Source organism: Plectropomus leopardus, chromosome 4 (assembly GCF_008729295.1).
Source record: "Plectropomus leopardus isolate mb chromosome 4, YSFRI_Pleo_2.0, whole genome shotgun sequence".
Taxonomy (NCBI): domain Eukaryota; kingdom Metazoa; phylum Chordata; class Actinopteri; order Perciformes; family Serranidae; genus Plectropomus; species Plectropomus leopardus.
Window position 1 is genome coordinate 22,645,882 of NC_056466.1, and position 26,907 is coordinate 22,672,788.

At 41.9% G+C, this 26,907-nt stretch overlaps 1 protein-coding gene across 1 annotated transcript; it reads right to left on the bottom strand.

Moving 5' to 3' along the window:
• Nucleotides 1-2,714: 2,714 nt before the first annotated feature.
• On the bottom strand, nt 2,715-25,885 carry LOC121942087 (lysyl oxidase homolog 4-like). Its single transcript, XM_042485183.1, has 15 exons — nt 25,799-25,885; nt 24,612-24,880; nt 23,861-24,516; nt 23,009-23,220; nt 15,727-15,765; nt 15,418-15,625; nt 13,578-13,758; nt 11,911-12,065; nt 11,659-11,826; nt 10,955-11,117; nt 8,978-9,221; nt 7,547-7,662; nt 7,035-7,171; nt 3,154-3,265; nt 2,715-3,045 (listed from the first exon to the last, which is right to left on the bottom strand). The coding sequence occupies exons 2-15, from the start codon at nt 24,877-24,879 to the stop codon at nt 2,975-2,977; spliced, it is 2,730 nt and encodes a 909-aa protein (XP_042341117.1). The 5' UTR covers nt 24,880; nt 25,799-25,885; the 3' UTR covers nt 2,715-2,974.
• Nucleotides 25,886-26,907: the final 1,022 nt, after the last annotated feature.

Sequence of the window (26,907 nt, forward strand, 5' to 3'; positions counted from 1 at the left end):
GCCATGGGCTGTTCGATATCCCCATTATTATTTGTGGATGCTTTTGAGATCATCCTGATTGGAGCCAGGCAATCAGTCAGGTCTGAAGTTACCATCTGGTGAAAGACTCCCTGCTCTGAGAAACTATATGGATGATATCACAACCATTCTGCAGACAGCTCTGTGCACAGCAAGACTCCTCCGCTGTTTTTCAGACGGAGGCCTCTTTGGCAGAAACACTCTTCAGCTTCTCCATTAAGCTAGGATACAGGCAGGAGAAAAACTGTCCTGCAGTTGAGCTGACGGAAACCAGGGACCACCTGATGAAGAGAGCAGAGGTGGACGTCCACACAGGGTGTAAGTGGAGGGCTCATGAAGAGGTGGACCAAGCCATCAGCAGGTTGCAGCATAAAGAGGTTCTGGGGAGAGTCCAAGACAGTCGGGCAGGACTGGGCTGAGGAGAATCTGTCCAGTTCTGGTCTAAAGCCACATGAGCACAGAGAAAGAGCATGGTCCTCGAGGAGATTACACGGGTGGAACAAGAGCGCTACCTGGTCAAGGCAGTGTCCCAGGGAAGACAAGGAGCATGGACGCGATTGGAAAACGCCACAAGCAGGATCCTAACCTGAGCAGACATGTGGTGGACTCCACAAGCATGCCTCAGCTTTCTGATAAGGGCAGTGTACGCTCCCCTTCCCTGTCCTTAAAACTGCTCTCAGTGGTTCGGAAGCGAGGAGAAGTGCCCCCTGTGCAGCTTAGCCAACACAGGCCTCCAGCACATTCTTTCAGGGTGCAACGTGGCGCTGACGCAGGGGCGCTTCACATGGTGGCATAACCAGGTGGTGAGGAAGATGACAGAGTGTGACTGGGACAACAGGAGCGAGCCTGCAGAGAGCCATCAGAGAGCTGGCAAAGGAGGTGGAAAAAGAAAGTTACTGGTTGTGGCTACGTAGGAGGGACATTTTCAGGGGATTAACATCCCAGAGAGGGCAGCTGCAGGGTGTGGTGGGGAGATGTCCCCGTGTAACCACTGCCCTCCCACCGGGATATGCACTGGGAAGGGGGCGAAACATCAGTGAACGGCGGCTCCAGCTGACGACCCTGCAGCTGACCCATGGAAGTGCGGCGGGCAGAAATGCCCAGCAGGTCCAACATCACCTGTATATCATACTGTGTCATACAGAGGGATGTACTGCAGTTTGCATTTTAACATGGGGGTCTATGTGGATTGACTCACTCTCTGAGCCAGTCTCAAGTGGTCTCTAGAGCAACTGCAGTTTTTGGCACTTCCTTATTGGCATCATTTTTCAGTTCTGAGAGTTGTTGCTTGACTAATAAGTATGGTAATAAAAATTCTGGACATGATATGATGTGTTCAGGGACCTGTTTGTCCCATCAGGATGGAATAAGATTTTTTTTTAACATCCATGGACAAGTGAACATTATCACATAGCCTACATCAAAACAGGAACAGCCAACAGCAGCATTCTCCCAGTGCTGCCAATCACACTAAAATGGCATTTTAAAAGTTTTTATCACTTTCTTTATGTGCTTTGTATTACTCATTGACTTTAATGTGCCCCTTTACTTATAGAAAGTGAAAATTATACTCAGACTCATAAAAGGGAAAAATAAGACCAAAGTAGGTGACATTTTTTTAAGTAAAGCCTATGTAATGTGACAATGGGTGACTGTTAGAGTTTCCACAGTGTGTGTGTGTGTATGTGTTCATCAGTGGGAATGAGGTTGGAAACAACTATAAAACACGGGTTAGCTCCTGCTCCTTGGGATGGGAAACCCAGTTGTTGTTGAAGCCTCAGTCTTTTTACTGTAGATCTTTTTTAAATCTGCAGAAGGAAACAAAGGAGTCTAAATGCCATTGTGATCTGAATATCAAACTTGAGCAAACTAACTGCTCTTAAGATAACTTGTCACTTATCTTTACCATTGTCATTTAAATAAGGTAATCTTTTTTAAGTGAGTTACCCCAAATCTTCTGCAGAAACGGTTACATTAACCATTATCTTTGTTCTGCATCAGAAAACTCTGCAGTCAAATAACCATGCCTCAAATAACCATAGAGTTTGTCATTCTGATGTTTATTCTTTCGCTACCATTACCAAGTACTGTTAAAAGCGCAACACTGTGGTACAACCACATCTCATCTGATGTTACCGGTGTTAAACAGGTAAAAAAACAAACAAGTGAAAATATTTGTCATAATAAAATTAACATTACAAAACACAGCCACACAGGGACAAGTTTCAACTCAAAAGTACATAAAATTCTGCATAAATTAGAGACCTAAAGAACAATATTCCAAAGAGGTAATATAAAACTGTACATGACAAATACATTTGCAATACATTACAATATTTATTCAAATAAGGCAAAAATAGCACCATGAAATATAAAAAATCTCATTTAAACCACACAGTTGTAACAGTAAATACTGCATTAGTAATGTGAACAGTGAAAGCACAGGAAGCATGTACAGAGTTCGGTAGACAGTCTGGTCCCTGGGTTGACATTAAATGGACAATAAGTGATGTTCTCATGTGCCTTCATGTCATTACTTTGTTAACTGTGGTTAAGTTTTGATCAAGGGAATTCAATCGGTTACAAAATTCAGGACACACTTTAAAAATTGTGAACTACTCTACGTTTTATCATGGTGACATGATGATTGTGACAGCCTACTTTGGTCCTTTTTTTGGAAAGAAAAAAAATCTTTTCCTCTTCAAAAATTTCTCTTTCTCTTTGACTTTCTAATAGGAGCAGTCACTGCTGATGACAATCAGTCACGGGATCCTAATTAGTCATTTTTGCATCAAGTCTCTCCCATACCATCCCAGCTTCCCACCCTCCTCCCTTGGACCCTCAATTTTTCTATTTACTGGCATGTCATTGTCATTCAACCTCCTTCCCCTGACATGTTGAGGTGTGGCGAGGAGTTGTACAGTTGTTGTGTCCTTAAATCTGCATGTTCCTTAATTCACAAGAAGTTGTTGGAAATCTGACGGTGGTGGTCAAACAAGTCCTCCACCTCGGCACTATAAGCATCACCTGATGAAAACAAACATAGATAACAAATGGTATACATAGTAACAAATAGGTGAAGTATTGTAAATATTGTAAATGTGGATGTGCACTGAAAAAGTCTTCACATGTTACCTGCATGGCATCCAAACATATAAACTCGTGCTCCATCGTACTTGCACCGGCAACGCATCACGTTGTTCTGGAAATCCGACTCAGCCATGTCCAAGGAAGGGTTGACCTCCACCTGTAAAAGAAATAGATCAGAGATAAAATGCAGCAAGATTTCAGTAAGTCATCCTCCTTACAGTTGAGCACAGTGACTTTCTGATCAGACAGAAGTTACTAAAGAACTACTTTCAACAACACAAGAAGCCTGAAAAATACAATATGAATAAAAAAAATGTATTTCAGCTGCATGCTTTTCTTTTGCTATGTACAAAAAGAGCATATGTAATGTACTGTCTCTCTGTCTCTTTGCATTAACCCATTTATGATGGCAGTTTTTGCATTCCAGCATGTAATATATAGGCACGTTGTTGTATTGCCCTGTATGCAGACGATATCCTATTATATTTGTTCAAAGTCTACTTCAAGCATACACTTAAGGACTTTAAAGACATTTACAATTAACAGATTGAAATCCAAGCAAATACCCCTAAATACTGCAGCCAAAGGTATCTACCATCACCACAGTTTAACTTTATTATTCCTTTACTTACCAAGGAACAAAAATTTACCCTAAAACACTTAAAACTAAGACCATTTCCAAATACCATCACTAATATCCACAGGTATCTTTCAGGGTTAAATACCATAAAGGCAAATATTTTACCACGTCTCAATTTTCCCTTTATTTTTCAAGGAAGTAATTTGGAGTGGGATAATTTGGTCATAAACATTACAACACATAGACATCAACATAAGGTTGAAATGTGTAGCTCATCAACTGATAAACAAAAAGGTTAATCACACGAATTATTTTACACCTTCCATTTACAGTGATAATATAAATGTTTTATCCTTTTGTCTCAGGTTTTTTTTTTCTTAATTTATCAATTCCACGGTGAAGAATTTACAACGACATGGCTGTTTTCTAGACTTGGCTATGCATCTGCTAAAAAGAACAGATTAACCCTTTGGGAAATCTTCATGTTTAATGTCTTAAGAAGATCAATATCTCATATCTGTAAGTTGAATAACAAATAAAAAAGAGGAGGTTAGCTTAGCTTAGCATAAAAACTGCTTACCTGGATCTGGTAGAAGTTTTACAAATCTTCCTACAGGCACATCTAAAGCTCAGCAGTTAATAAGTTATATGAGCCTTGTCATGTATGAACATGTATAGGGTGTTAAGTGTATACTAGCCCAACGTGGCACTTCACTTGCAGGGGGTGAAATTACCAGTTATGGTAATTAACAGGTGGTTATGTGTGGGACCATTTCTTGACCTAGTACCTGTCTGTCAGCAGCACTGCAATGGCTTATAATAAAGTAAAGAAAATGTGAGAAATTAACACTTCACTTCAGACAGTTCGGAAACAACCGGTCTTCCGCGAGGTCAACGGAGAAGCCACAGGATTATTGTTCTCTTCTTCTCTATGAGGCTCATGATGTAGAAATTAGTGGTTCGAGTGATGCATGACATCACTTTCCACTGTTATCTCCATGCAGTTAAAAAAAGGGGCCAGAGATGCAGATGACAGTTTTGGGTTTGGATTTAAGTAGCAGCCTATCATTAGGCTGTAGCCATGGTTGGTTGCCATGGTTTGTTGTTTTCCACCCTGTCTGCCTGCCTGCCATATATAAGAAAGGCACACAAATGAATTTTCCTGACGCACACATCAAACAGATAACCTGACCGCATATTCAACAAAGCAGCCCAGTTTCATTTTTAACATATAGTATAAATTTTGTGGTTACAATAATATTAACAGGCAAAGATTTAAGTTTAAAATATTCATAATTATGATTTTTTTTCATAAAGCTTTCAGCCAAATTTGGTGTCAAGAGCTTCATAAATTTTTTAATATTGCATGTAGAAAGAAGCCAGTTATTTCAGCACTTATTTTATAGTCCCAATGTAAAACGTCATATTTACTGGGTGGCAGCTGATGCCCTTTTAAAAGCTCTTGTAATAATGTGAAACAAAAGGCCCACAGTCTATTTTACAGTACTGTGAAAGGTTGTCACGGTCATGTAAAAGACTATGAGGTTGTGCAGCTGATTTTCAAATGACGGAGCAATCAGGAGCAATCAAGCTGAGGTGGACGTGACTCATCGGTTTAAATGTATGGTCCTAAAAAAGGCCGCCACCCTGCGATTCTTGGTAAAGACTCAGAGAAACACCCAGCTGCATGAAAGACGAGCGTGCATCCGTGCCCTCCCTCCGTCTCTCACTTCTTATATAAATTTATGAGCAGCTCAGCTACTGTTGAACCACAGTCACAGCCACAAAGTGCCTCCAGGTCACGTCGTCATGGCAACATTGGATCTCTTCTTTACGACATGTATGTGGTTTTATCTCTTGAGACGTGGCTCGTCCCATATGTACATACAGACTAACCCTGCATACAGTTTACACACATGGACATGTGAGTCACGCATAAACATCGTGACTTTATGTAAACTCTCCAAAAATAATTACAAACTGTAAACATCATCACTTTGCTGCCATTTAGCTGTCATGAAAAAATAGAACAAATGACAGAGAGGGAGGACAGATGAGTTGGTCACCGCAGAAGATCGGATGTCTCGAAATGGACGAGACATGTAACAAAGTCCGCTTTCAAACACAAAACTCATTCTGCACAAATGTAAAGTGCTGACAGAGCTGTTCCACTGCCAATAGGCCCACACTTTGAGAGGGTGAACTAATAGCAGGTCTACTTTCTATATAAATCCAGACTAAATTCACTTTCCTTAAATACGCACACACCCTTGAAACTACATGCATACTGTACACCTGAATGGTGCAGCAGCCACGAGCAATTTAACTCAAATTATAGTCTTTTATCACAGCTTTTATCTCGTGTGCGCTTTCAGATGTTGAAACTCTGGTTTTTTTCTGCGTGGTTGTGTAAGGTGCTAAGATATGATTTCACCATGAAGATTAAGAGGTAGATTTTTCTTTTCTGCATTTTTATTGGAATAACATATTCATAATTAACTCCACAGACATCTGCACAGACCTTCCAACAGAATCAGGTGACATTTAAAGGGGTACGCCTAAATCCAAAATTCCAATACGTTAGATCCACGGCCCAGGAAACTTTAATCAATATTTCTGAAGACGAGCTAAACTTTTGATGTCACCAGATTTATAGACAATGAATGGGAGCCTGGTTTCATGGACCCACTGATTGTTTCCTTTTATAAACCCGAAAGACCTTTACTTGTAGTGTTCACAGTACTAAAACACAAAATGCCCCCATATAGTCAGATCATTCCCGTTTTCCTACAAAAAGTTATGCACCAAAATTCTTACATGTCCCACGTAATGATGAGCCAGTAACCACGTATTTCAGGAAGTTAGCATTCATGTGACCAATGTGCTGATGGTGGTTGAGGAGAAAGTGGTCCCAACAGTCCAGTTGGGAGGCATGTTGGGGTAGTGGATGTGTAAGAAAACACAAGATTTTCCTCGGGAGACAAGTGTTCAGAACTCTGTGAACTTTCATTTAAAGATGTGTCTTCACTATGTTTCTTTTTGTAAACATAACCATGGTAACTTAACTTGTCTAAACTTAAGCTACATAACTTTATGTTACGGATGTAACTTCATTTGTGAGTTACTAATTCATACGAATTGTTGCACGAGAATAATTTGCTATGAAGCAGCTCCAGACTTTATATCCTATGACACTACAAATGTGTGTCTTAGCACTTTTTTTATTTTGGATTTGGGAGCAAATTCTCCATGTTAGCTAAACGTTTTGGACTATCTAGAACCTAGGAATAACATGTCTGAATTTAACTATGGAAGATTTTTTTTTGTAATAAACAAGCTTTCTTACCTGGAAGATGTATTCACCAGGTCGTATGTCTGTAATGTCTATCCACTGGCAGTCAATATCGTGGCGGTAGGTGTCCCAGCACCCAATCGAAATGCCCTGCTGTCCCATGTTATAGCAGGCGTACCGCTTATGAATACCTGGTAGAAAAAAAACAAAAACAGTTAGAAACACATGAAGAGAGAAAAGAGACAGCGATGATGTGTAAATCATCATCGCCGTCAGTCGCTGTGGATTTGAATTTATACCACCAGCCTGAAATTATAACAAAATGATTTAAAAACCAAATCTTTTTTGGGAACTTTGAAGGATCTAAGCTGTATAAAGCTGTCTGGGCTTTGTGAAAGCCAAGATCAATTTAGGCTTGGCCTCTGATCTTACAGCCTGACTTTGAATGCTCATTATGGGATTCAAGCTTTGCACTTTAATGTATTCTTGATTGTTTGTCACGAATTCTGCTCGGTTCCAAATTTTCCTCTCAAGAATCAGATTTTTGTGACATGAATCTGTCTCACCATCAGGGCAGTAGGTGTCCTCCAGACAAAAGCTAGCCTTGTGACCTTCAGCCACCTTGGTACCATTAAACGTCAGCAGGTCGTAGTGGGTGAACACCTCAATGCTGTGGTAGTGCCTGAGAATGGAATCAGGATGACATGATTAATATGTGAAGTAAGTCACAACAAAAGAGAAAAATCTCAATTTAACCTTTTGACATCTGAGCAAACTGGATTGATTTCTTCAAAAAAAACGAGGAGAAGGCAATCAGCAATGGAAGAAAAAAAAAAGACCCCAAAATTAGCAATAAAAGTAGTGAATAGTACAGAAAAATCACCTGAAAATAAAAAAGTAGTAAATAACCTGGAAGAAATGTTTAAAAATGTATAATAATTATGTAACAGAATTTTAAAAATGTAATAATTATGTAATGTAATTATGAATATTGTTTTCCCCTAGCTTTTAAAAACCTATTTTCTAAATCGACTGATTTTTTGCAATTTGTGAAACATTTCTTGCCAAGTTGCACATTGCCTTTCCCCCCCCATGTTTTCAATACAAATTGCACCACTTTGCTCAGGGTTCAGAGGTTGAAATACCTGAGAGAGGCATATGAAAGCAGCATAAGAAAAGTAGTAGTTCACATCTAGATCACCCCTGTGAAAAAACAACCCGAGGGTTTATCTGAAATATGGCAGCCATAAATCCTGCTACGTTGTTGCGAAGGCGTCAAACAGATCAAGGGCAACAAATGTTAAAAAACACAAGAGGGCAGATAGATATCACTTCGGTGTCACTCTTTCTCTCATTACAGATCCATTCCCAGAACAGGCTGTACCAAAAGTCAAACCCTGTGTTTGCTGGTTGGGGAGGTAGTGATTGGGTTGCGGCTGGGAGAAACACCAAGCTGTGCCTCTCGTTTTGGGACACAGAACCACAACCGCTGAGATAAGAAGCCAGTGCAGTCATGGCTCTGACTGTAACAACCGGGTGACCAGAGAGGAGGATGTTTATTGTAAACATTATTTTGGAGGATAAAAGATTGTGTTTATTGTGTTAAATAACAGACTTTTATAAGTGTTGGGTTATTTATAGCCCAGACTGCAAAAATATCATTGTATTGTGATCGCCAAATCTCACAATCCCATTCATCTTTTGCTGCTGTTTTTTAGTTTTTTGACTTCTGGTAGCAACAGTGTTCTTTCTATAACACTTCTTTTTACTCGTGCCACCTCATAATGACACCCAGTCCTGTGCCATGGAGGAGGTTAGGCAGCTTTTAATTTCCAACCAAACCCCACAGCAGCTTAAGTCACCACATAGTTACTCTCTATCTGGCTGAAGGCGTAAAATGAGCGACTGTTGATTCAAATGAAAACCTGAAAGCTCCTCTGAGTGACACTATAAAAGTCTGCTTCAGGTTATGAAACCTCCCTCTGCCTGAGTGTTACCTGTGACACTGGTGCCATGTCCAGCTTTCTCTGGAGGCTCGGGGTCGGAAGTCGGCACGACCCAGGTTCATGATACGGGAGGAGAAGCGCAGCAAGCGGCGGTGTCCATAAGGCCAGTTCATCCTGGCGGCGGAGGAGGACAGGCAGTTCTCTTCATTTGCACAGGTGAGCAGGTGGAGGGGACGGTCCTCCAGGTAGGCTGTCTCCTGGACGAGCTGAGCATCCAGGACGAGGTCAGGAGCAGCTGCAGGGGCCAAAGGTCAGTGTTAAATTAAAAGAGAACTCTACAGATTTAGCATTAAATTTTACACTGTGAAGAGTGAACAGGGCCCTGCCTCCAATGCTATATCCAGTTCTCCTTTTACATCTGATAACTCCACACATTCTTCTTTCTTGTCAAAACCTGTTGACTACATCACCCACAATGCAACCAAACTACCAACAGTTCAGTCAAAAGCTATTTTTCTCATATGAACTCCAGACAAGGTCCAGAAAATCAGGTCTGCACATTGTGTGGTTGCCCTTACACACATGTGGCACAAAACAGGAGGTTGTCAGTGTCAGATGCATTCTCACCTACTGAATATATACTTTTGTTTTGCGTAGGCCAGAATAGAGTGTGCAGGAGACTGAACATGATGCCAAAAGTACGCTGCGGTAATCTTATTGTTTTTCATACCATCAACTCTTGAATTTGTCTCGTTCCTTGAATTTGTTTGACGATCTTGGTGTCAATCATTACAAACAGTAGTTCTCAAATCTTGTCATCTCTCCAGTTAGACAGTTTTGTGTGCGTCTTTTTTTTTCACCTTCAGATGTTTGTATTCTTCAAGTTTTGCATGCACATGGGAGAAGTTTGCCTTCAGTGCCTTCTGCCATAAAGTCCTTTCTGGTAGAAATCTATTCATTGTAACACAAACTAGAGATGAGCGAGTGCAGCAATATCTGTAGCTGCATTTGTATCTGTTCAACTAAATAAAAGCTCTGTATCTGTATCTGTACTAGGAATGGGCGGGGCATATATGGGACACGGGTGGGGCCTAATCCACAAATGGGTAGGGCCTGACCAGAAGTTTTTTTAAGCCTTAAATTGATAAGGTTTGATCAGAAGTTGCTATATTTATTATTTACTGGAGACCTATTTAACAAACAGTCTCAGGATTAAGGTTCAGACCTGGTTGACCAAAAGAGTAAGAGATTGAAGGAAGGTACCCAAAGAGCATTTTCCTTCATATCAAGTACAGATATCAATACATTTTACTAAGATTGTCATACTTGTAAAAAGTACTGGATTCTTGTTTCATTTGGGTATTTGCCCAAATCTTGACATAAACCACCATCTTTCTCCAAACCTAACCAAATGAAGCCTTTATGGCAGAAAGCCCTAAAGGCAAACCTCTCTCAACAGTTTTTTGTGCCAGTCGCATGACAGAAACGTCATTAACACCCTTACTTAGTCACTGGATATTCTCCTAACAATGTCCGACATCTATGCTCTAGTTATTTATGCATGGGCTCAATCAGAAATTAAAAGGGCTTCATGCTAGGGAGCTGGCAGGGTAAAGTCTATTTAATGTTTAGTCCAGCAGATCGGGACGTTTGCGTCCTCACATACAGTTCCTCCAGGTAATGTCTAGATAAGTTCAGGTTGGGGTGCACGTGTCAAAGGGACTACAGACACAAGTCTGTTATGCTAATAACAGCTAATGTAGCCTCAAGCAGAGGCTAGTTTTTTAATTCTTTATTTTCAACCCTATAGTCTTCAGACCCAACCAGTGTTGATTCAAGTGACTACTGGAGGCATATGTTTTTTTAGGTTTGCTGCAGCTCCCTCTGGAGCCACAAAAGGCTTTATGCTACTTTTTCACAGAGCAGCAGTACTCCCCAAGGCATCAATGTGTAAAATCTGTGCAGTTACCCTTTAAAAACTTTGCATAACAAAAAGTGTCTGTGTGTGTTTGCTGGTTTTGGACTCACTCTCCACACATGTGACTCCTGCGGCTCTGCCATCTCCTCCTCTGGGACAGTAGACATTTGTGTTTCTGCGACACTGCTGGATCGACATCTCTGTGCCAATGCAGTGAGTTCCGCTCAGAACCACCTCACCAGCATCTGAGGAACCAGGCCAGTACCAGGTCTCCTGCACAGAGACACAAGAGGAGAGCAAATTCACACACAAAATCATAAGTTTGTGCTGTTGTGTTAAATGCTCCTTTAAAAATGACAATAAACTTGAGAAATGCAAGAGCTGGAGGCAAACTCTGCTATAAAGAAAGAAACCCCATTTTTTATAGGAACTATCAGCACACATTATCATATTTTCCACTCTTTCTCACAATTTTAAAACTGCCTGTTAAATGTTCCCAGCAGCCCCCCTCAGAACACATTCACGCTGCCCTTTCCATGCACAGCTCTATTTTCAGTCTGTTTGCTCTGAGAATTTCTCCTGATCTCTCTTCGCCTCACTTTCCCTCCTTTATTTTCAGTGCACTGGAAGTGGACGTTTGAGAAGCCTGTAATTACCTCAGGCCTCGGTAATAACACAGCACAGACACACAAACAGCAGGACGGAGAGAAAGAGAGGGAGAGAAGGAAATATAGGAGCACACAGAACAAAAACTTAGAGATGGAAGAGGAAAGAAAGAAGCAGGAAACTTGCAAAAAACACCTCTGTTGTTTACCTGATGAGCTCGTGATGCAAAGCCCAAACCCAGCTGCCGACAGACAACCATGGCCTCATTGATGCCCCAGTTCTCGCTGCAGACGGCGCCCCAACGCTTCACCCCTCTGACCTCCATCAGCACCTCCACACGACCCTCTGACGGCTCTCTGCCCCCTGCCAGACGCACCTGAAGGAGGAGACAGTGTTTTCTTATCAGTCCGAGCTCATACTGCTAAATGCATGTGTGTGTATATGTTTGTGCGTTTCTCACTGTGGCCTGCACGCCAGTGTTGGGCACATTGCAGCGGACTGCTACATCCTGGCTGTGTTTGCAGGAGTATAGTGGCACCGGTCTGTAGGTACACTCTGTAATCGACTTCTCCCTGCCTGTACACTGCACACTGTTCATGTGGATGGGGCCGGTGCCTACAAGAAAAGGGCCCAGAGTTGATTGATTTACATGTGTCTCACCAACCATAAGCCACATGCAAAAAGGCTCTTTCTCTCTCTCTCTCTCTCTCTCACACACACACACACACACACACACACACACACACACACACACAAACACATGGACACAGTACTTAAAAGAACCTGATGGCTCTGCAGATGTCCCCAGAGAGGGATTAAAAGCCCAGACCTCTGATGTGGCTCTGAAACTGAGCTTAGCAAGGGACCTCTCTGACTAAATTACTGTACACTCTGTGCTGCACCATGCACACCAGGGCCACGCTTTATAGACCAAAAATAGATACAAAAAATGGCCAAATTGAGGAAAATCTTTGAACACATCTATGTTTGCGTAGGTGTGTGAGGCCCAGGCTAAAGCCCTATAATTTGGCCTTAAATAGCTAATGATGTCATCAAGTCCTGCTTCGAGTTCTCCTCTAACAGTGAGCCTTTACGTCGCAAATTCATCTCATATACGTTCGCACGACTAAGCTAAACAGGCCCGAGACTTTAAAAGCCACAGTGCTCCATTTTGACACTTAACTATGTTCATTATTCAGACATAACTGCACCATAGCACCTACTTTAATAGAGCCCTAAAGTAACACGCAAATGAATTTCCATGAATTACTTCATTAAGTAAAGTGAGAGAAGGAAATGCACCCGCCATTATGGGACATGCGATGTGCTCATTTGGGCAGAAAGATAATGGGAGGAAATGAACGTGATTACAGAGTTACTGCAGAGGTGCAGCAAGAAAAAAGGGACAATAACTGTGTGTGTGTGTGAAAGCAGGGTCTATTTCCTAGGGAAATGTTTAACACTATTATTGCCAGACAATTTAGCTGCTATATTCTCATGGCCACAACAACAGCAGTGCCAAAGTAATCAAGGTCCTGCTCAGTGCTGATTGCTTGACATCCTGCTTTCAAAGCTATGTTAACTTTTTCACATACAGCAGGTTTATTTTGACAACAACACATGCCATTGTTTTTGCCGCTGGAACCTCCTCACAGAGTTTACACTCGTATAATTGGTCATGGGTAGAGTTCCTCAACAATCAGCTTCTGCGATAGAAGTAGAAGTCAGGCTGTAAACATTTTCTCTGGGTTTATTTGTCTGCACGAGACCATGGTTCTTGGAGTGCTGTGTTTAGCAACAGACATTTAGGCTCAGAAGTGTTTAGTCTAAAGGATCGCTGAGCTAAACTGATCATGTTCAGAGTGCGTGCTGTACTCAATGATTCAATGTCAGTACCATTCAACACTATCAGATCCGTAGCTGCGACTCTATGATCTCATGAATGAGGTTATCTGCTTATTACAGAACAAGATGACAAAATCATAGTTTGTTTAAACATACAAATGTCTCCCACCATAACCTCACCAAGCACGGTGAGTAAACGCATCACTGGAAACCACCAGAAAGACTTCAGAGAGCACTTTATGTACACTATGTGTGTGGCTATGTTTCTGTGTCCTATCTTACCCTGTCCCAGCTGAGCCTTGGTGAGTGCCTCTTTAGCCGTGCCAAAGCCCAGCTCTCTGCAGACCACGCTTGCTGCAGCAATGTCCCACAGGTGGTCACACACGGTGCCCCACTTGCCCTCCCTCAGCACCTCAACACGACCCTCGCCAAGTCGGGGCCCCGACTTCAGACGCACAACAGGCTGTAAAGAGAAGGGAAGAGTTCAGGTGAGAAATGAAAGTTTGAGCATTGATCTAAAAATCTTACTTTTAAAGCCTGTCTGGATCTGGAAACCCATAGCTACATTTTAAGACATCAATTAGACTTTTTTTGTCTAAAATCATACTGTTGTAAAACACATTTCTTGTACTTAGTTTCAAAAACAAAAAATCTAAATCAGAATCTGAAATCCTTGCGTAGTCTTGAACTGGCGAGACTACAGCCAAAAGGCTATTTTCTCAACACAGTGCAACAGACTGCTTGACGTAAAGAAGCTGGCAGATTTGAAATTTTAAAAGAATGGTTTGTCATTTTTGAGAATATACTTATTCACTTTCTTGCGAAGAATTAGTCAAGAACATTGTAACCACAGCCTGGAGATGGATAGCAAAGACTCGAAACAGAGGTTAAACAGCTCGCCTGTATCTGTCTAAAGCTGACATGGTTAAAAGAAAGACCATGTAAAACTGCAATTTGTAATTCTTACACTTTAGTATTTTTACGGAATAAACAATCAAGATATAATGTGTTCATTAGTGTGCTTTACTGGTGCTGGCAGGGAGATTTTGTAGCCTCTGAACAGAGCCAGGCTTGCGGTTTCCCTCCCTTATGCTAACCATTTGCTGATTGCTTCATAGCCTTTGTACTGCATAGATATCAGCAAGCTGTTCTCACGTACTGTTTATAGATTTACTTACAAAAAGTAATGCACCACAATTCTTATATAACCTACATAATCATAAGCCAGTAATCCACATGATTGGGAAGACTGCAATCAGGTGACCAATACGCTGACGGGAGGCAGGTTGGTGTGGTGGATGGGTCAAACAAACATAGGACTCTCCCCAGGAGACTGGTGTTCAGTACGTGAGTGAATTTTGAATTGTTTCAAAGTATGTCGTCACATGTTCTTTTCCTAAACCTACCCAAAGTAACTTCACTTGTCTAAACATATCCTTGAACATAACTGTACAGTAATTACAAAACACCATTTGTTGGGCATTAATTGTTAGACATCAAACAAACCAAAAGGCCTGTTCTCACTTTTTTTTTTTTTAATCTAACCACATGCTTTTGACGCACAAGCAAATAAACATAAAAAAATCCTGTGAAAATAAAAGTGTATTTAATAAGTGTAAACTGACAAACCATCCTGGAACTTTAATAAAAGATGTGGGAGGATAACTAGTGCGTCACATTTAGACATTAAAGTCCACTGACAAAGTGAATAAAGTTAGGATGAGAAGCCACTGAGCCACTGTATGTGTATTTTTAAAATATCATACGCATAATTGTATGAGGATATGTTAACATGAGAGCCCTCTTTAACTCTGGAAGCATTTCTTGACCTGGAACAGTGACCTAATATTTGTTTAATTACAAATTAAACAACCAAGATATAAAGTGATTGTTGATTTGTAAAAAGCTATGCTAAGATTAGTTCTCTCCTCTTGCTTCAAATAATTACGATAAGCTAACTGTCCTGGTTGTAGCTTCACACTTAGTGAACAGACCAGAGAGCAGTATTGATCTCAGCAGGAAAGCAAATTTGCATATAAAATATTAAATGTCAAAATATTCTTTTAATTCTAACTTATTTGTTTATAATCTATATTTTTTTAACTTCTGCCTGCACACTAACCGGCATGGCGGGTGGTGCAGGTGCTGTGCCAAAGCGTGTGAACTGGGATCCAGGCACACAGCGGACCACGGCATGCATGCCATTGCGGCACGGCACATCATTCCTGGGAAGGGACAGCTGGGCCTGGCACTTCGACAGAGAGACCTCCGTGCCCTGACACTGCAACTTCTCCACCCAGTAGGCCTTCTTACTGATCAGTGTCCTCAGCCTGTTTGGAGAAAGAAGTGCAAGAAAAGTTGTGGTTTACCACATTGCTCAAAATCTTTGAAACACAAGTTGTAGCCTTTAGAGAGCAGATGTTGATTTTACCTGGAAGACGGATCGGCTAACTTGGAGTCCCACAGTTTCCTAAAAGAAAGAGCACGTCACATGGAGTTACAACTGTGCATCTTTACATCAAGTAGACTAAACAACCAGCTGTCCTACACTCCCACAGTCCACTCCTGTGTTGCATCTGTCCCCCTCAATCATCCTTTCTTCTCCTTCTCTCCTCCATTCTGTCTATCAAACTTTAAATAAACTAACTGAAAGCTATGAAGGAGACACAGCATGCTGGTAAGGGTGTGTGTGTCTTTGGATAAACATAGCCCTCATGTAGGAGACAGGGAGATTTACAATAACGGATCACATAACTCCCTCTTTCCTTCTTTCTTTCCTCTTAAACCACCACCATCTTGTCATAACTTCTTTTTTTTAGATCTTCCGTTTCTACATGCATGGGTATTTCTGTTTCAGTGTTTGTCTATATGTCTCCAGTCGATGTCTGGCTTGGGGGCATCCATGCGGAAAAAACCCTAAAAATATGAATAAGCCACTATACATTAATCCTTCGAGAAGCTTTATTGAGGTCTGCCAACTCCAACAGGGTTTTCTAAACTGTGTCTAGCTTCATTGACATCACCTTAAACTAGAGTCAAATTGTAAAGGGAAACAGTATATATACACAAAATGAGGCCCTCAACGCCTTGGCACACACGTGAACATGCGCGTGCGCGCACACACACACACACACACACACACACACACACACACACACACACACACACACACACACCTAACATGCTAAAACCAAAAATAAAAAAACATGAAGAAGAAGAAAATAAATTCAATAAAAAGAATGATTCACAAACCAGGCAGAGTCTGGGAAGTGTTATACTGTGACACACACACACACACACACATTACAGCTGACCACTTGCATCGACCAGTGCGACCACAGACAGGTGCAGTGTGACTGACGCCCTTCATGAATGCGCCTGAATTAAGTGAGTCACAACACCAAGTATAGCCTGAAGGGGAGTTTACTGTACAACCAGATTCATGATGCAATTAAATATTTGGCAACCTAAACGGGAGATGCTTTCTCTCCAGGAGAACCCCAGTATCCTGGTAATCCACAGTGTATCATATACAGTTGTGCCGATGAGAAATGTGTTTGAGGCTGGAGGGACCTGTGAGTAAACCCACAATAGAAACCCTGAGTGAGACAAACTGCTGTGTGGAACAAAATATGTTGGTCTTCAGCTGCTAAATGCTCCACTGTGATCACAACCTTGTCAGTAATTTGACTGCTGTTTGTTGCTGGGTATATACAATGGATTATCTGAACAACTCTCCGCTGCTGGAAATGATGTTGATGAGAACGGTGAAAGAACTAGGAGACGCCACTAAGAGACAACAAGGTAATATAAAAAAATGTAAAAAAAAAAAAATATGTGTGTGTATATATAATATATATATATATATATATATATATATATATATATATATAAAATGAAAAACAAAGTTGATCACCACACACTTTAGGACTTCACTGTGAGAGATGTATTTTGCCTGCGGCTTCTTCAAGTTCACTCAATGTTTGTTCATTATATATATATATTATATAATTCTGTAACTCCCATGTAGTGTTCCTTATGTATTTAAATGTGAACTTTCTAATTTTATTCTAAGAATGTTTTAGCGTTCCCTGTCTACCTTTCTTCTTTCTATTGCCCCCTCTGGTTCCTCGTCTTGCTGGTCTGAAAGCATTAACATCACAAAAACAAGAGACAGCACCTCTCCATTGGAACAACACACATACAATGTTATAGCTAAAACATAAGTGATCAAGAAGGGTAGATTTCTCCTCATGTGGATGAAAAGTGGCTGCTTGGCTTCTTCTGTGCAATGTAAATGAGTGTATATATGTTTGTGTGAGCTGTGTATGATGGTGTGTATTTGCTGTGTCTGTACACACAGATAGGCTGTTTCATAACTCTGTGGTAAATCAAAAATGAGAGAGGCAGACTGTAAGGGGGGTGTTAGTTCATGGCTTGGAGGAGGGGGGGGTGACGGGGAGTGCTACCCATATAATTGCCTGCTCCGCTTGGCAGTGTCTGCTGTGCGGTTGAGCAGTAGCATGTTGGTTCACACACACCAGACATGGAAATATGCACGTACATATCAACTTTCCCTGCCTTGCCTCTGTAAAAACAAAAGCTCTGTAAAACCCCAGCGTCCTCACCCGACGGTATGACTGCATGCTGGGAAACAAGGAGCAAGTGATGTAAGTCTCTGTGAACTGGACAACTTTTATGGGCATCGTTTGACTTCACAGAATGAGGAAAAGCGTGTCCTTTTGGTGTTCACCTCAGACACATTTAAGTTGTCCTTCTGAGTGCTAAAATCACAGTGATGTTGCTCTTTGTCAGGTCAGAAACACAAGTTGGAGCAAGGAGATTTAAATGAAGGGAAGTGAACCACAGCATCAAGCCTCAGGCACAACAAACAGGTTGCAACTGCAGCGCTGCTGAATCCTTCTAACCAGGAGAAGACTTCTCAGGATCTTCAGTCTCATTGCCAGATTTTTTTTTTTTATGCAACCCTGACCACACAATGCCATAAGTGACACTGGAGAGAGGACGACTGTTAGGAAAGCGGAGATAACCTGTTATTATACTGCATGAATGCAAAACTCCCTGACTGGAACAATTGGCTCAGCAGGTTGCCACACTGGCTTCCACCTCCATGGAACAAAAACTCAAAGGGGTCATAATGATGTACTTTCCATGAAATGTGGGTTTTAACGTAATTGCCACAAAGGGATAAAAAAAAAAAAGAGAAGCTGTTACTAAGAAAGGGAGAATGAGCAAGGGGTTAAAGTAAATTAGACGAACTGGAGTTACTGTCAGCCTCAAAGAGAGTGTGGATGTGATGAAACAAGGGAGCTGGAAAATAACTTTAGCACTCGCCTTTTGTAAGCACAGCAAAGTGGGGGAGTATTTAAAATGCCGTAAAATGCACTGAGCAACTTAACAGGCCGAGACAAAGGCAGTCACACCAAAAAAACAACCACCATGGCCAGGGAGGGTATAAATGCTGACACAGCAAAGGGTGTGCAGCAGGTTCAGTCAAGAGAGTATTCTAGTGGATCTCTCAGACCATAATTACAGCTGTTCCAGTGGACACAAACCCCAAAGAAGAGCAGGCATGGACCACGGCCAGCACAGTGGGTAGAACCAGGAAGATGTGATGGGACTGTTATCGTGTGAGGATCCATATAAACAAGAGTCTATAGCCAGGCTTGTGGCTCTGTGAGGCACAGTAGTGCTTTGAGCTTCACTTTGGTGATAAACCATAACATAAGACAAATCGAAATTTTGGCCGAAAGATGGCACTAGATGAAAAGTGGAGGGATCATTAAAGTTACGGGAGTTAATCCTTAGGGGGACCATGGATGTCCCAAATTAGCCATACTTTGTTTGTAGAGATGTTCCAGTCTAATCCAAAGTGAACAGCAACGTATTCTCATATAACTGTTTGTGTGATATCTTACGAAAAATCACACACAAAAATTTGTATGGTATCTAATAAATTAGCGTCCCATGAATGGCGTCGTCATGTTACATACTGAATGTAAAGATATGTACTTAAAGAGGAAAGAAAGAAAAGAAAGATAACCTACCTAAAATGGATTTAGGGAAAAAAAACATGGTTGGGCATCATAATGTTATTATCTGATGTTAAGTAATTAATGAAAAGTTTTGCACTTTACCCACAACTGAGAACTTAATCTAAAGTTATGTATTTAAAGTAAAGTTACATACTTAATCTAAAAATTCATAGGTTAGGTTTAGGAAAAGGAACATGGTTGGGCATCATCACTTACATACTTAATTATAAGTTATATAAGTTATAACTTGATGTAAAGTCACATAATTAACATAGTTATGTACGCAATATAAAGTTAAGCACCTAATGTAAAGATTAGTGGGTTAAGTTTAGGAAAACAAACATGATTGTGTGTTGGTAAGTTGCTTAACATAAAGATGTGTAGGTTAGGTTTAGGCAAGGTTAGGTAGGTTAAGTTTAGGAAAAGATAAAACATAAGCATGATGATGACGTACTTTAAAATACACTAAGTTCACTTGGCTTCATAAAGGACACAAACACCTGTCTCCTGGGGGAAAAGTCCTGTTTGTTTGACCTTTGCATGTCCTCAACCTGCCTCACACATGGACTTTCACATTTTATACTACTATTCCCTTATTTAATTCCATCAGCACATTGGTCATGTGATCAGATTACATGGGTTGTATGAATTCTGGTGCATTACTGTGAGAACATCCTATGGGCAGAGTGGCTGACATTGCCATCCCAATGGCTACTGATGCTTAGTGGATAAAATATGTCACAACTTCTATCTCAGGAAACATCTTCAAAAGGACAGTCACCAGCATAAATATCTGTCTCAAAGCTACCAGATGCCCATAACGCACCTCAAAAACATCTCAGATGTTTACTGTCGGACAAAAATGGCTGCTTCAGTCGTCTCCCACGTAGCTGGGTGGAGGTTGACAAAAAACAAACAACATTCTCTGGCCTGCTCCAGTCTTTACACAAGCTGCTGGTCGGGTTGTTGGCACAGAAATAGGATGTTTCTCCAGACAGCGCTGGGGTGTTTTTTCAGTGTTGTTGTCCACATTAGCATTAGATTTAGAAAGTTAGCATGTTGGATAACCAGCCAACCACCATCTTGGGCTTGAAAGGTCTGCTTGACGAAACTGAAGCACCCATTCAAGTGAAATTCTGAAGCTGAGCTTTTCTTGCATAACTGCATCTGAAGTCCACAGCTCTGAAGAAACTTCTAGAGATAAGACTGTGAGAGTGAGTTATTCATTTCTAGGCTGTGGCCGTGGTGGCAAACAGGGCCGCTGAGGAGAGGCAGTCTGTATCCAGCTGCTGAGCGGAGCAGAGCAGGACACAAGGGGTAATTATTGGCGACATGGAGAGACAGATGGTACAGGGCAGTCCAGCGGTCAGTACAGTCGTCCTGTTAGCCAAGCCATTCATTTCTAGGCTGTGGCCGTGGTGGCAAACAGGGCCGCTGAGGAGAGGCAGTCTGTATCCAGCTGCTGAGCGGAGCAGAGCAGGACACAAGGGGTAATTATTGGCGACATGGAGAGACAGATGGTACAGGGCAGGCCAGCGGTCAGTACAGTCGTCCTGTTAGCCAAGCCATAAAAAGACCTCTGTGGGCAGACAGACGGACACACAGAGGGTTGTGTTTGCGTGTGCACAAGCGTGCATGTGTATCTGTGTATTTATTTGTGTGGTCACGTGGATTTTGGACATAGTTTGTGTAAGGTCTCGTAAGATGCTGTGCGATGAGGGTGGAGGGAAGGATTTATTAGCATTTGTGTGTGTAAGCGAGGTATTGGGGTTTTTCAATGGTATGTGTGTAAGGGCTTTGAAGGTTTGTGTTGGTACCAATGTGGGTATTTATGGCTAAAGTTAGATGGATGAGCTGGATTTAAAGAAAAAAATCAGCATAGGAAGCTGACATTAGGTGAGCAAATGATTTGTGTTTGAGGGACAATAAAAAAAGTTACAAAAACATACAACAAATGGAAAGCTGAAGTCCTTTTTCTCTCCTACTTCTATAACTGAATGGGTTTTCTGTCTATATGCAAAACTAAATGTGCCTATGTGAGTCCTAAAATTTTAGCACATTGTATTTTATACAGAAAGAAAACTGGGATTGTTTTGTTGTGATTCAAAGGCTACAGCTCCCATGCAACAACTACGGATTAACTAACTAATGGACAAATCTCTCTTTTTTAAAAAAAAAAAAAAAAAAAAAAAAGACCAATTGTTTAGATTTTACAGTGACTAAGTTTGAATTTGCCTTCACCCCCCAAATGATCAGGTGTATATCGGTTACTCACCCTGCTTTATGTTGAATTTGCATTGAACATGCTTTACAATGAGAATGAAGACTCCAACAGTGTAGAAAATTCTTGATGAAGTGAAGACAAAGGGGGCTGCTTTTGTGAACAATAAAAGTATTTAAACATATCTATTAACATACTCTCTCACACAAAGTTTGCAATATAATCCAATTAATATTCATCCAGTCGAATGCTCAGTACTTTCCAATCATAAATGCTTTTTGTGCAGTGCAGGCGTGCTGCTTGTCCGAGCCTGAGACTTAAAGTATTTCAAAAATGCATGTGTTTGCGAGGCACTGCACATGCAACTGGATAAAGTAGACCTGATTTACACTGCACATGTTGTGTGACACTTTGTAAATGGATGTTGTGATACAGTTTCTATGTTGTTAGACACAATCCTGAATGACTTCAATTCATAAAGAATTTTCTGTGTTTTGTATTTTTTGTTCACTGTGGAGGCGTGCAAGAAAAACAGTTTCTTCACAAATTCAGTGTAACACAGGGTGATTGACATACAGATGATCATTTGAGGGGTTGAAGTATCCCTTTAACAGATTTTTTTTTTTGTCCAGCCAAAACAAGCTGTGACTACATCTCCTTTTTAGCTGATATGTCAAATGCATTAGCATTGAGGTTATGTTTCTATCCACCTGATGCATTCCAGGCAAATATTTGATGAAGAATTGGTCTTCATCAACTCCTGACTATCTGAATCTTTAGCTGCTAAATTCTCTACTATGTTCACCAGCTAGCTGCTGACTGCGTCTATCTGCTATCTGGTGCTGTGTAAGTAGCAGTACAGTTGGTTTTTCTAATGATGTTAACAGAGGAAATTGCTTCAATGGTATATCTACACATGTTAAACAGAAGCGAGTCCAAAGACTTTCAGATGTGCTACACTGCTTTAGAAAGTGCTGCCGCACACAGTTTTCGCTGGGGGTTTCTTAATTATATGAGATTAGAAACCATGTAAGGGAGGTTTCATGTAAAGACACACTCCATGATGATGATGATGATGATAATCTTGCAGTCTGGATCTGACATTAATAACATACTCTCTAAAACTATTTATAAAGGTTGATGTAGAGGCCCACTCAGCCAGTGGGGCAGACAGACCTGGCAGCCAGCCGGCTTCGGCTAATGCCACAGTGGACACGTCCTTCCAAGTGTGGTCGTACTAATGACAGCAGTTGTGGTTAACTTCTACTACGGGGGGATGGTGCCGCAATGGGGCCTCCTAATCCTTAAGCACGCACGCACGCACGCACGCACACACACACACACACACACACACACACACACAACCACACACACACACACACGCACATTTTCTGTCTCCTTCTTCCTCGCTTTGCTGTGTCCACTCATACACTCACCTGTAGGCGTTTTGGTCAAATGCTTCTGCAGCAGGGAATCCTAACATGCCACAGACGACACGGCTGCTGCTGAGGTCCCAGCCTTGGCTACACACATGACGCCACCTCCCAGCATGCCTCACTTCCAGCACTCCCTCAGTCACCAGACCGCCATGGTTGCCAGACAGCACAGGCCGTAGACGAGCCTCCTCCAAGTGAACCCTTTCGGAACCCTGCAATTTTTTAAAGATGATTCATAACGGAGTATGGCACCGTTTCATCCTCAATGAAGACTGCCACATGACAGAAATGGATCTGTGTCACGCAAACTAAAACTTGGTTCATTTGAGTTAATAAACATGACTTTATCTTTGCTCAAACGACACTTTGTTTGGCTAACTATCTGCAGACAGCACGCAATCGAGAGAAGACTAACATGATAAGATGGCGTGCTAATCATCACGCTCTCTAATCATCCACATTACATACACAGCAGGAAGGAAACTAACAAAGAACAGAGAGTTTGGTTGATGTGTCAGGATACGTGTCATGGTTATGGTAAAGAAAGTGTCAACCCTGCACGAATGAAAGCGCACTTGATAGATGTCCTGCAATTTCCTCTGCTCTGAGTTTCTTGCACGTTTTAAGAGAGAGGCTGTTGAGCTTCTGGTGGTTGGGTCCTAAACTTTAAGGCTGAATAAGAGCTGGATCTGGAGAAGGTCTGGTTTTAGGTTTGTCTCTAATTATACATGTCCACTGGCCTGTGGCTCCTCAAATGACAGTTATGTATGGGAGTCTGAATAAAGCTAGATTTTGCTACTTTTTTGGTGTGTACTAGAGGTTGTGTGTGTCTATGTGTGTGTGTTTTTTTACCTGTGTGTAGTGCGCATCAATCTCCAGTCCCATGTCTGGATAAACAGGGTCTGGTTCGACATGGTTCCCACTGAGTTGCTGCTGCCTTTCGCTTCTTCGCTCAGATTGGAGTGGGGGCTGAGGCTGAGGTTGGGGTTGGCTGTTCGTCTGTGCCTCTGCCTCTCGTCTCACTGCTTGTGGACTGGTCCTCGCTGTCTCCTGTCTCTGCCGGTAGGTTGCGCTGTTTGCCAGACGTGAAGGTATCTGGTGCCCCTGTGGCAGAGCTGAGCTAATCTGAGGGCTTGGTCTGGAACCACCTCGATTCCTTCGCAAGATCTGGATTTCGTGACCATTTTCCTGCGGCGAGAGGATGCTGCGACGGGAAGAAGTCGGGTTGCGATGGAGGGCAATCTCATGGCCTCTTGCAGAAGACGAGGTTGGGGGGTACACAGACTGTGGTGAGGTTGGTGGTGGGTTCCTCTGGCTTGGTTGGCGTCTGGAGGATGAAGGACCCTCCGCCACGGGGGCACTGGGGGAGCCAGGTCTCCTTTCTGCACTGCAAATGACCCCCAGGTCCTCAGCATGGGTGCAGTCATTGATTCCCCAACCATTGGAGCGACAGTCTGCAATAGAGGCCTCTGCGCCCGTGCAGCGCACATTGTCCAGCCAGATCAAACCTAACAGCAAGAAAGGGTGTTGATTTATTGAATCAAGAGAAATAAAAACTTGAGTAGTAAGCTGTTCAAAACTAAACACCATTGGTTGGACATACCATGGCCCTCGCCAAACCTGGCGCTGTGTGCCCAGGTTACGGCGTGTTGAAAGCCCAGCTGTCGGCACACTACATTGGCAAGGTTAAGATCCACCTCGTCATCACACACTGTGCCCCATGCACCATTGTAGAACACCTCCACACGCCCCTGGTTCGTGCTGCGCCGGCCTTCGTTTGCAAGACGCACGCGTCCATTCTGGGCAGACAGCTGAGGGGGGTAGAGGAAAAGCAGGAGGAGGAGTGTAGAGAGGGAGCTGAGGGACAACATCCTGGAGGAAGCAAAAAAAAAAGGAGAATGTGAAGAAGGGGCTGATGGGAATGGAAACAGAAGCAGTGTGCTATTAGGTAAAGTGACAGAAATTGGAGAAGATGCATGTAAAGCGGGGTCCCTTAAATATATACGCACGTGTTGCCACAAAAATCTCAAAAATCACTCAAAGCCATGAAACTCACATTCCATACGCTGACAAAACATATAATTTGAAACTTCTCCACTAACCCTAATGGGACATTACACAGTAAAAAAATGAAAGATTGATAGATGTTTTTATCCTTTCAAATAATCAGAGTCGTTCAAAGGACAGTCAGTGAACTTGAGAAACACTGTGAAAAACATAGCCCTCAGTCTGAACCAGTCAGGGCGAAGGGAGTAATAACCCAAGCTAAAAGTAGCCTCCCTCGATCCAGCCAACGGAAACTTTGGCTTTCCGCAAACCCTCAAGCTTAGCTGCATGCATTTAGCCAACAGACACAAAAGCAAATAAACACAGTCATAAAAATGTTCTCACACATAAATAAAGCAGCAGGTCAGAGTCTGTGTGAGACGTTTTGGTTAATGAGCAATGATTAATTCATCCTTGGACCACCCCTTTAAAAAGTTTTCTTTTAATTGAGGGGAAGAAACTGGAGAGATAAAGCAAGAGGAGAGGAGATCTGGAGGATGAGACAACTTGTAGTTTCAGGGGTTGAGTAAATTCTGCTTTCCTTAAAGCTGCATACATACATGCAACAGGACAGAAAAAAAGTGTAAAAAAACCCCAAAAAAAACTAAATTCAGAATCCTGTGGGCTTAATTGAGGTTAAAAAGAGATGAGTTCAGGCAGCTGCAGGGATGAAAATTTAAATGATAGAGGACAAAGTGTGAAGCAAAGGTGAAATGAAGAGAAAAATGCAGAAGTCAAACTCACCTATCTGTGGATCTCAGCCTGGAGTCACAAGGAGAAAGAAGGGAGAGAGCACTGGAGGAAAAGAAGGCAGTGAGTTTGGTCCTGCTGTCTCCCTATTCTCCTCTTCTCCCTCCCTCTTTCTTTTCTGTCACTCCCTCAGATCTGCTCCTTCATCCATCCCTCCCATTTTCTTCATTAAAGAAACTTTTTTTTTCTCCCTTTCATCGGGTCAAGTTTGTCCTTTCTGTCACCCAGTGTCCATTAAAAAATAAAATTAAAAAACTGACCACTGAAGTCAATGAAAACACAAAGAAAAGACCAAAAACGATAGATGAACTTTATGTTTTCGCATTTCGCCACTAAATCAGATTACCACCATTTAGGTTAATTTGTGCATCCAGACACAGACTTGTCAACACTTGTTTTACATACTTACAGTGTTGCTTCTCTGCAGCAGGTAGTTCAAATCCAACCAACTTTTTTGTTGCAGGCTGGTCACATGGTCAGGGTGCACAGGACACGTGAGCTCAACCTGTAAAAGAGCATGAATGCCTTTGGATTTCTCTCTCCCTATATTGCACACATTGTCCAGCCAATGAATACTTGTTTTGTTGTTTGTGTATTGAATGTCGTGCATCAAAGTTTCACCCAATGCTTGGTCTCATCTCATGGTAACCCTCAGTATAAAAAAAAAAATCACTTTCCCCTCTGATGTCTGAAAAGCTGAAAGGGCGTCATTTTTATCCCACACAATGGTAAAATCATATGCACAAATACATAAACTTCTCTAAAACACACACACACACACACACACACACACACACACACACACACACACACACACACACACACACACACACACACAAACACACACACACACAGCATTGGCATCATCCCATGCCCACAGTTGGTGGTGTCATGAAATAAATACTATGTGCTTGGCAGTAAGAACGGAGCTGCCTGTCTGAACGACTTCTCTTTGCATAAAGTTCAGTTTCATAACATCCTCAGTCGTGGCACCTCCTCACATGGCGGAAGCTCTCTCCAAGAATAGAGACAGACAGTTGCTTAATATTTAAATGAAGGAGGGCAGACATATTCTTAAAGATGAGACTACTGTGCTTTAACAC

What these genes read in the sequence shown, in the direction of transcription:
- LOC121942087 (XM_042485183.1), bottom strand. Translation starts at nt 24,879, where the DNA reads ATGTTGTCCCTCAGCTCCCTCTCTACACTCCTCCTCCTGCTTTTCCTC. An exon ending in CTGCACCACCCGCCATGCCG is followed by an intron (nt 13,759 to 15,417) that starts GTTAGTGTGCAG and finishes TTCTCTTTACAG; the next exon opens with CCTGTTGTGCGTCTGAAGTC. An exon ending in TATGTTTGGATGCCATGCAG is followed by an intron (nt 3,046 to 3,153) that starts GTAACATGTGAA and finishes TGTTTTCATCAG; the next exon opens with GTGATGCTTATAGTGCCGAG.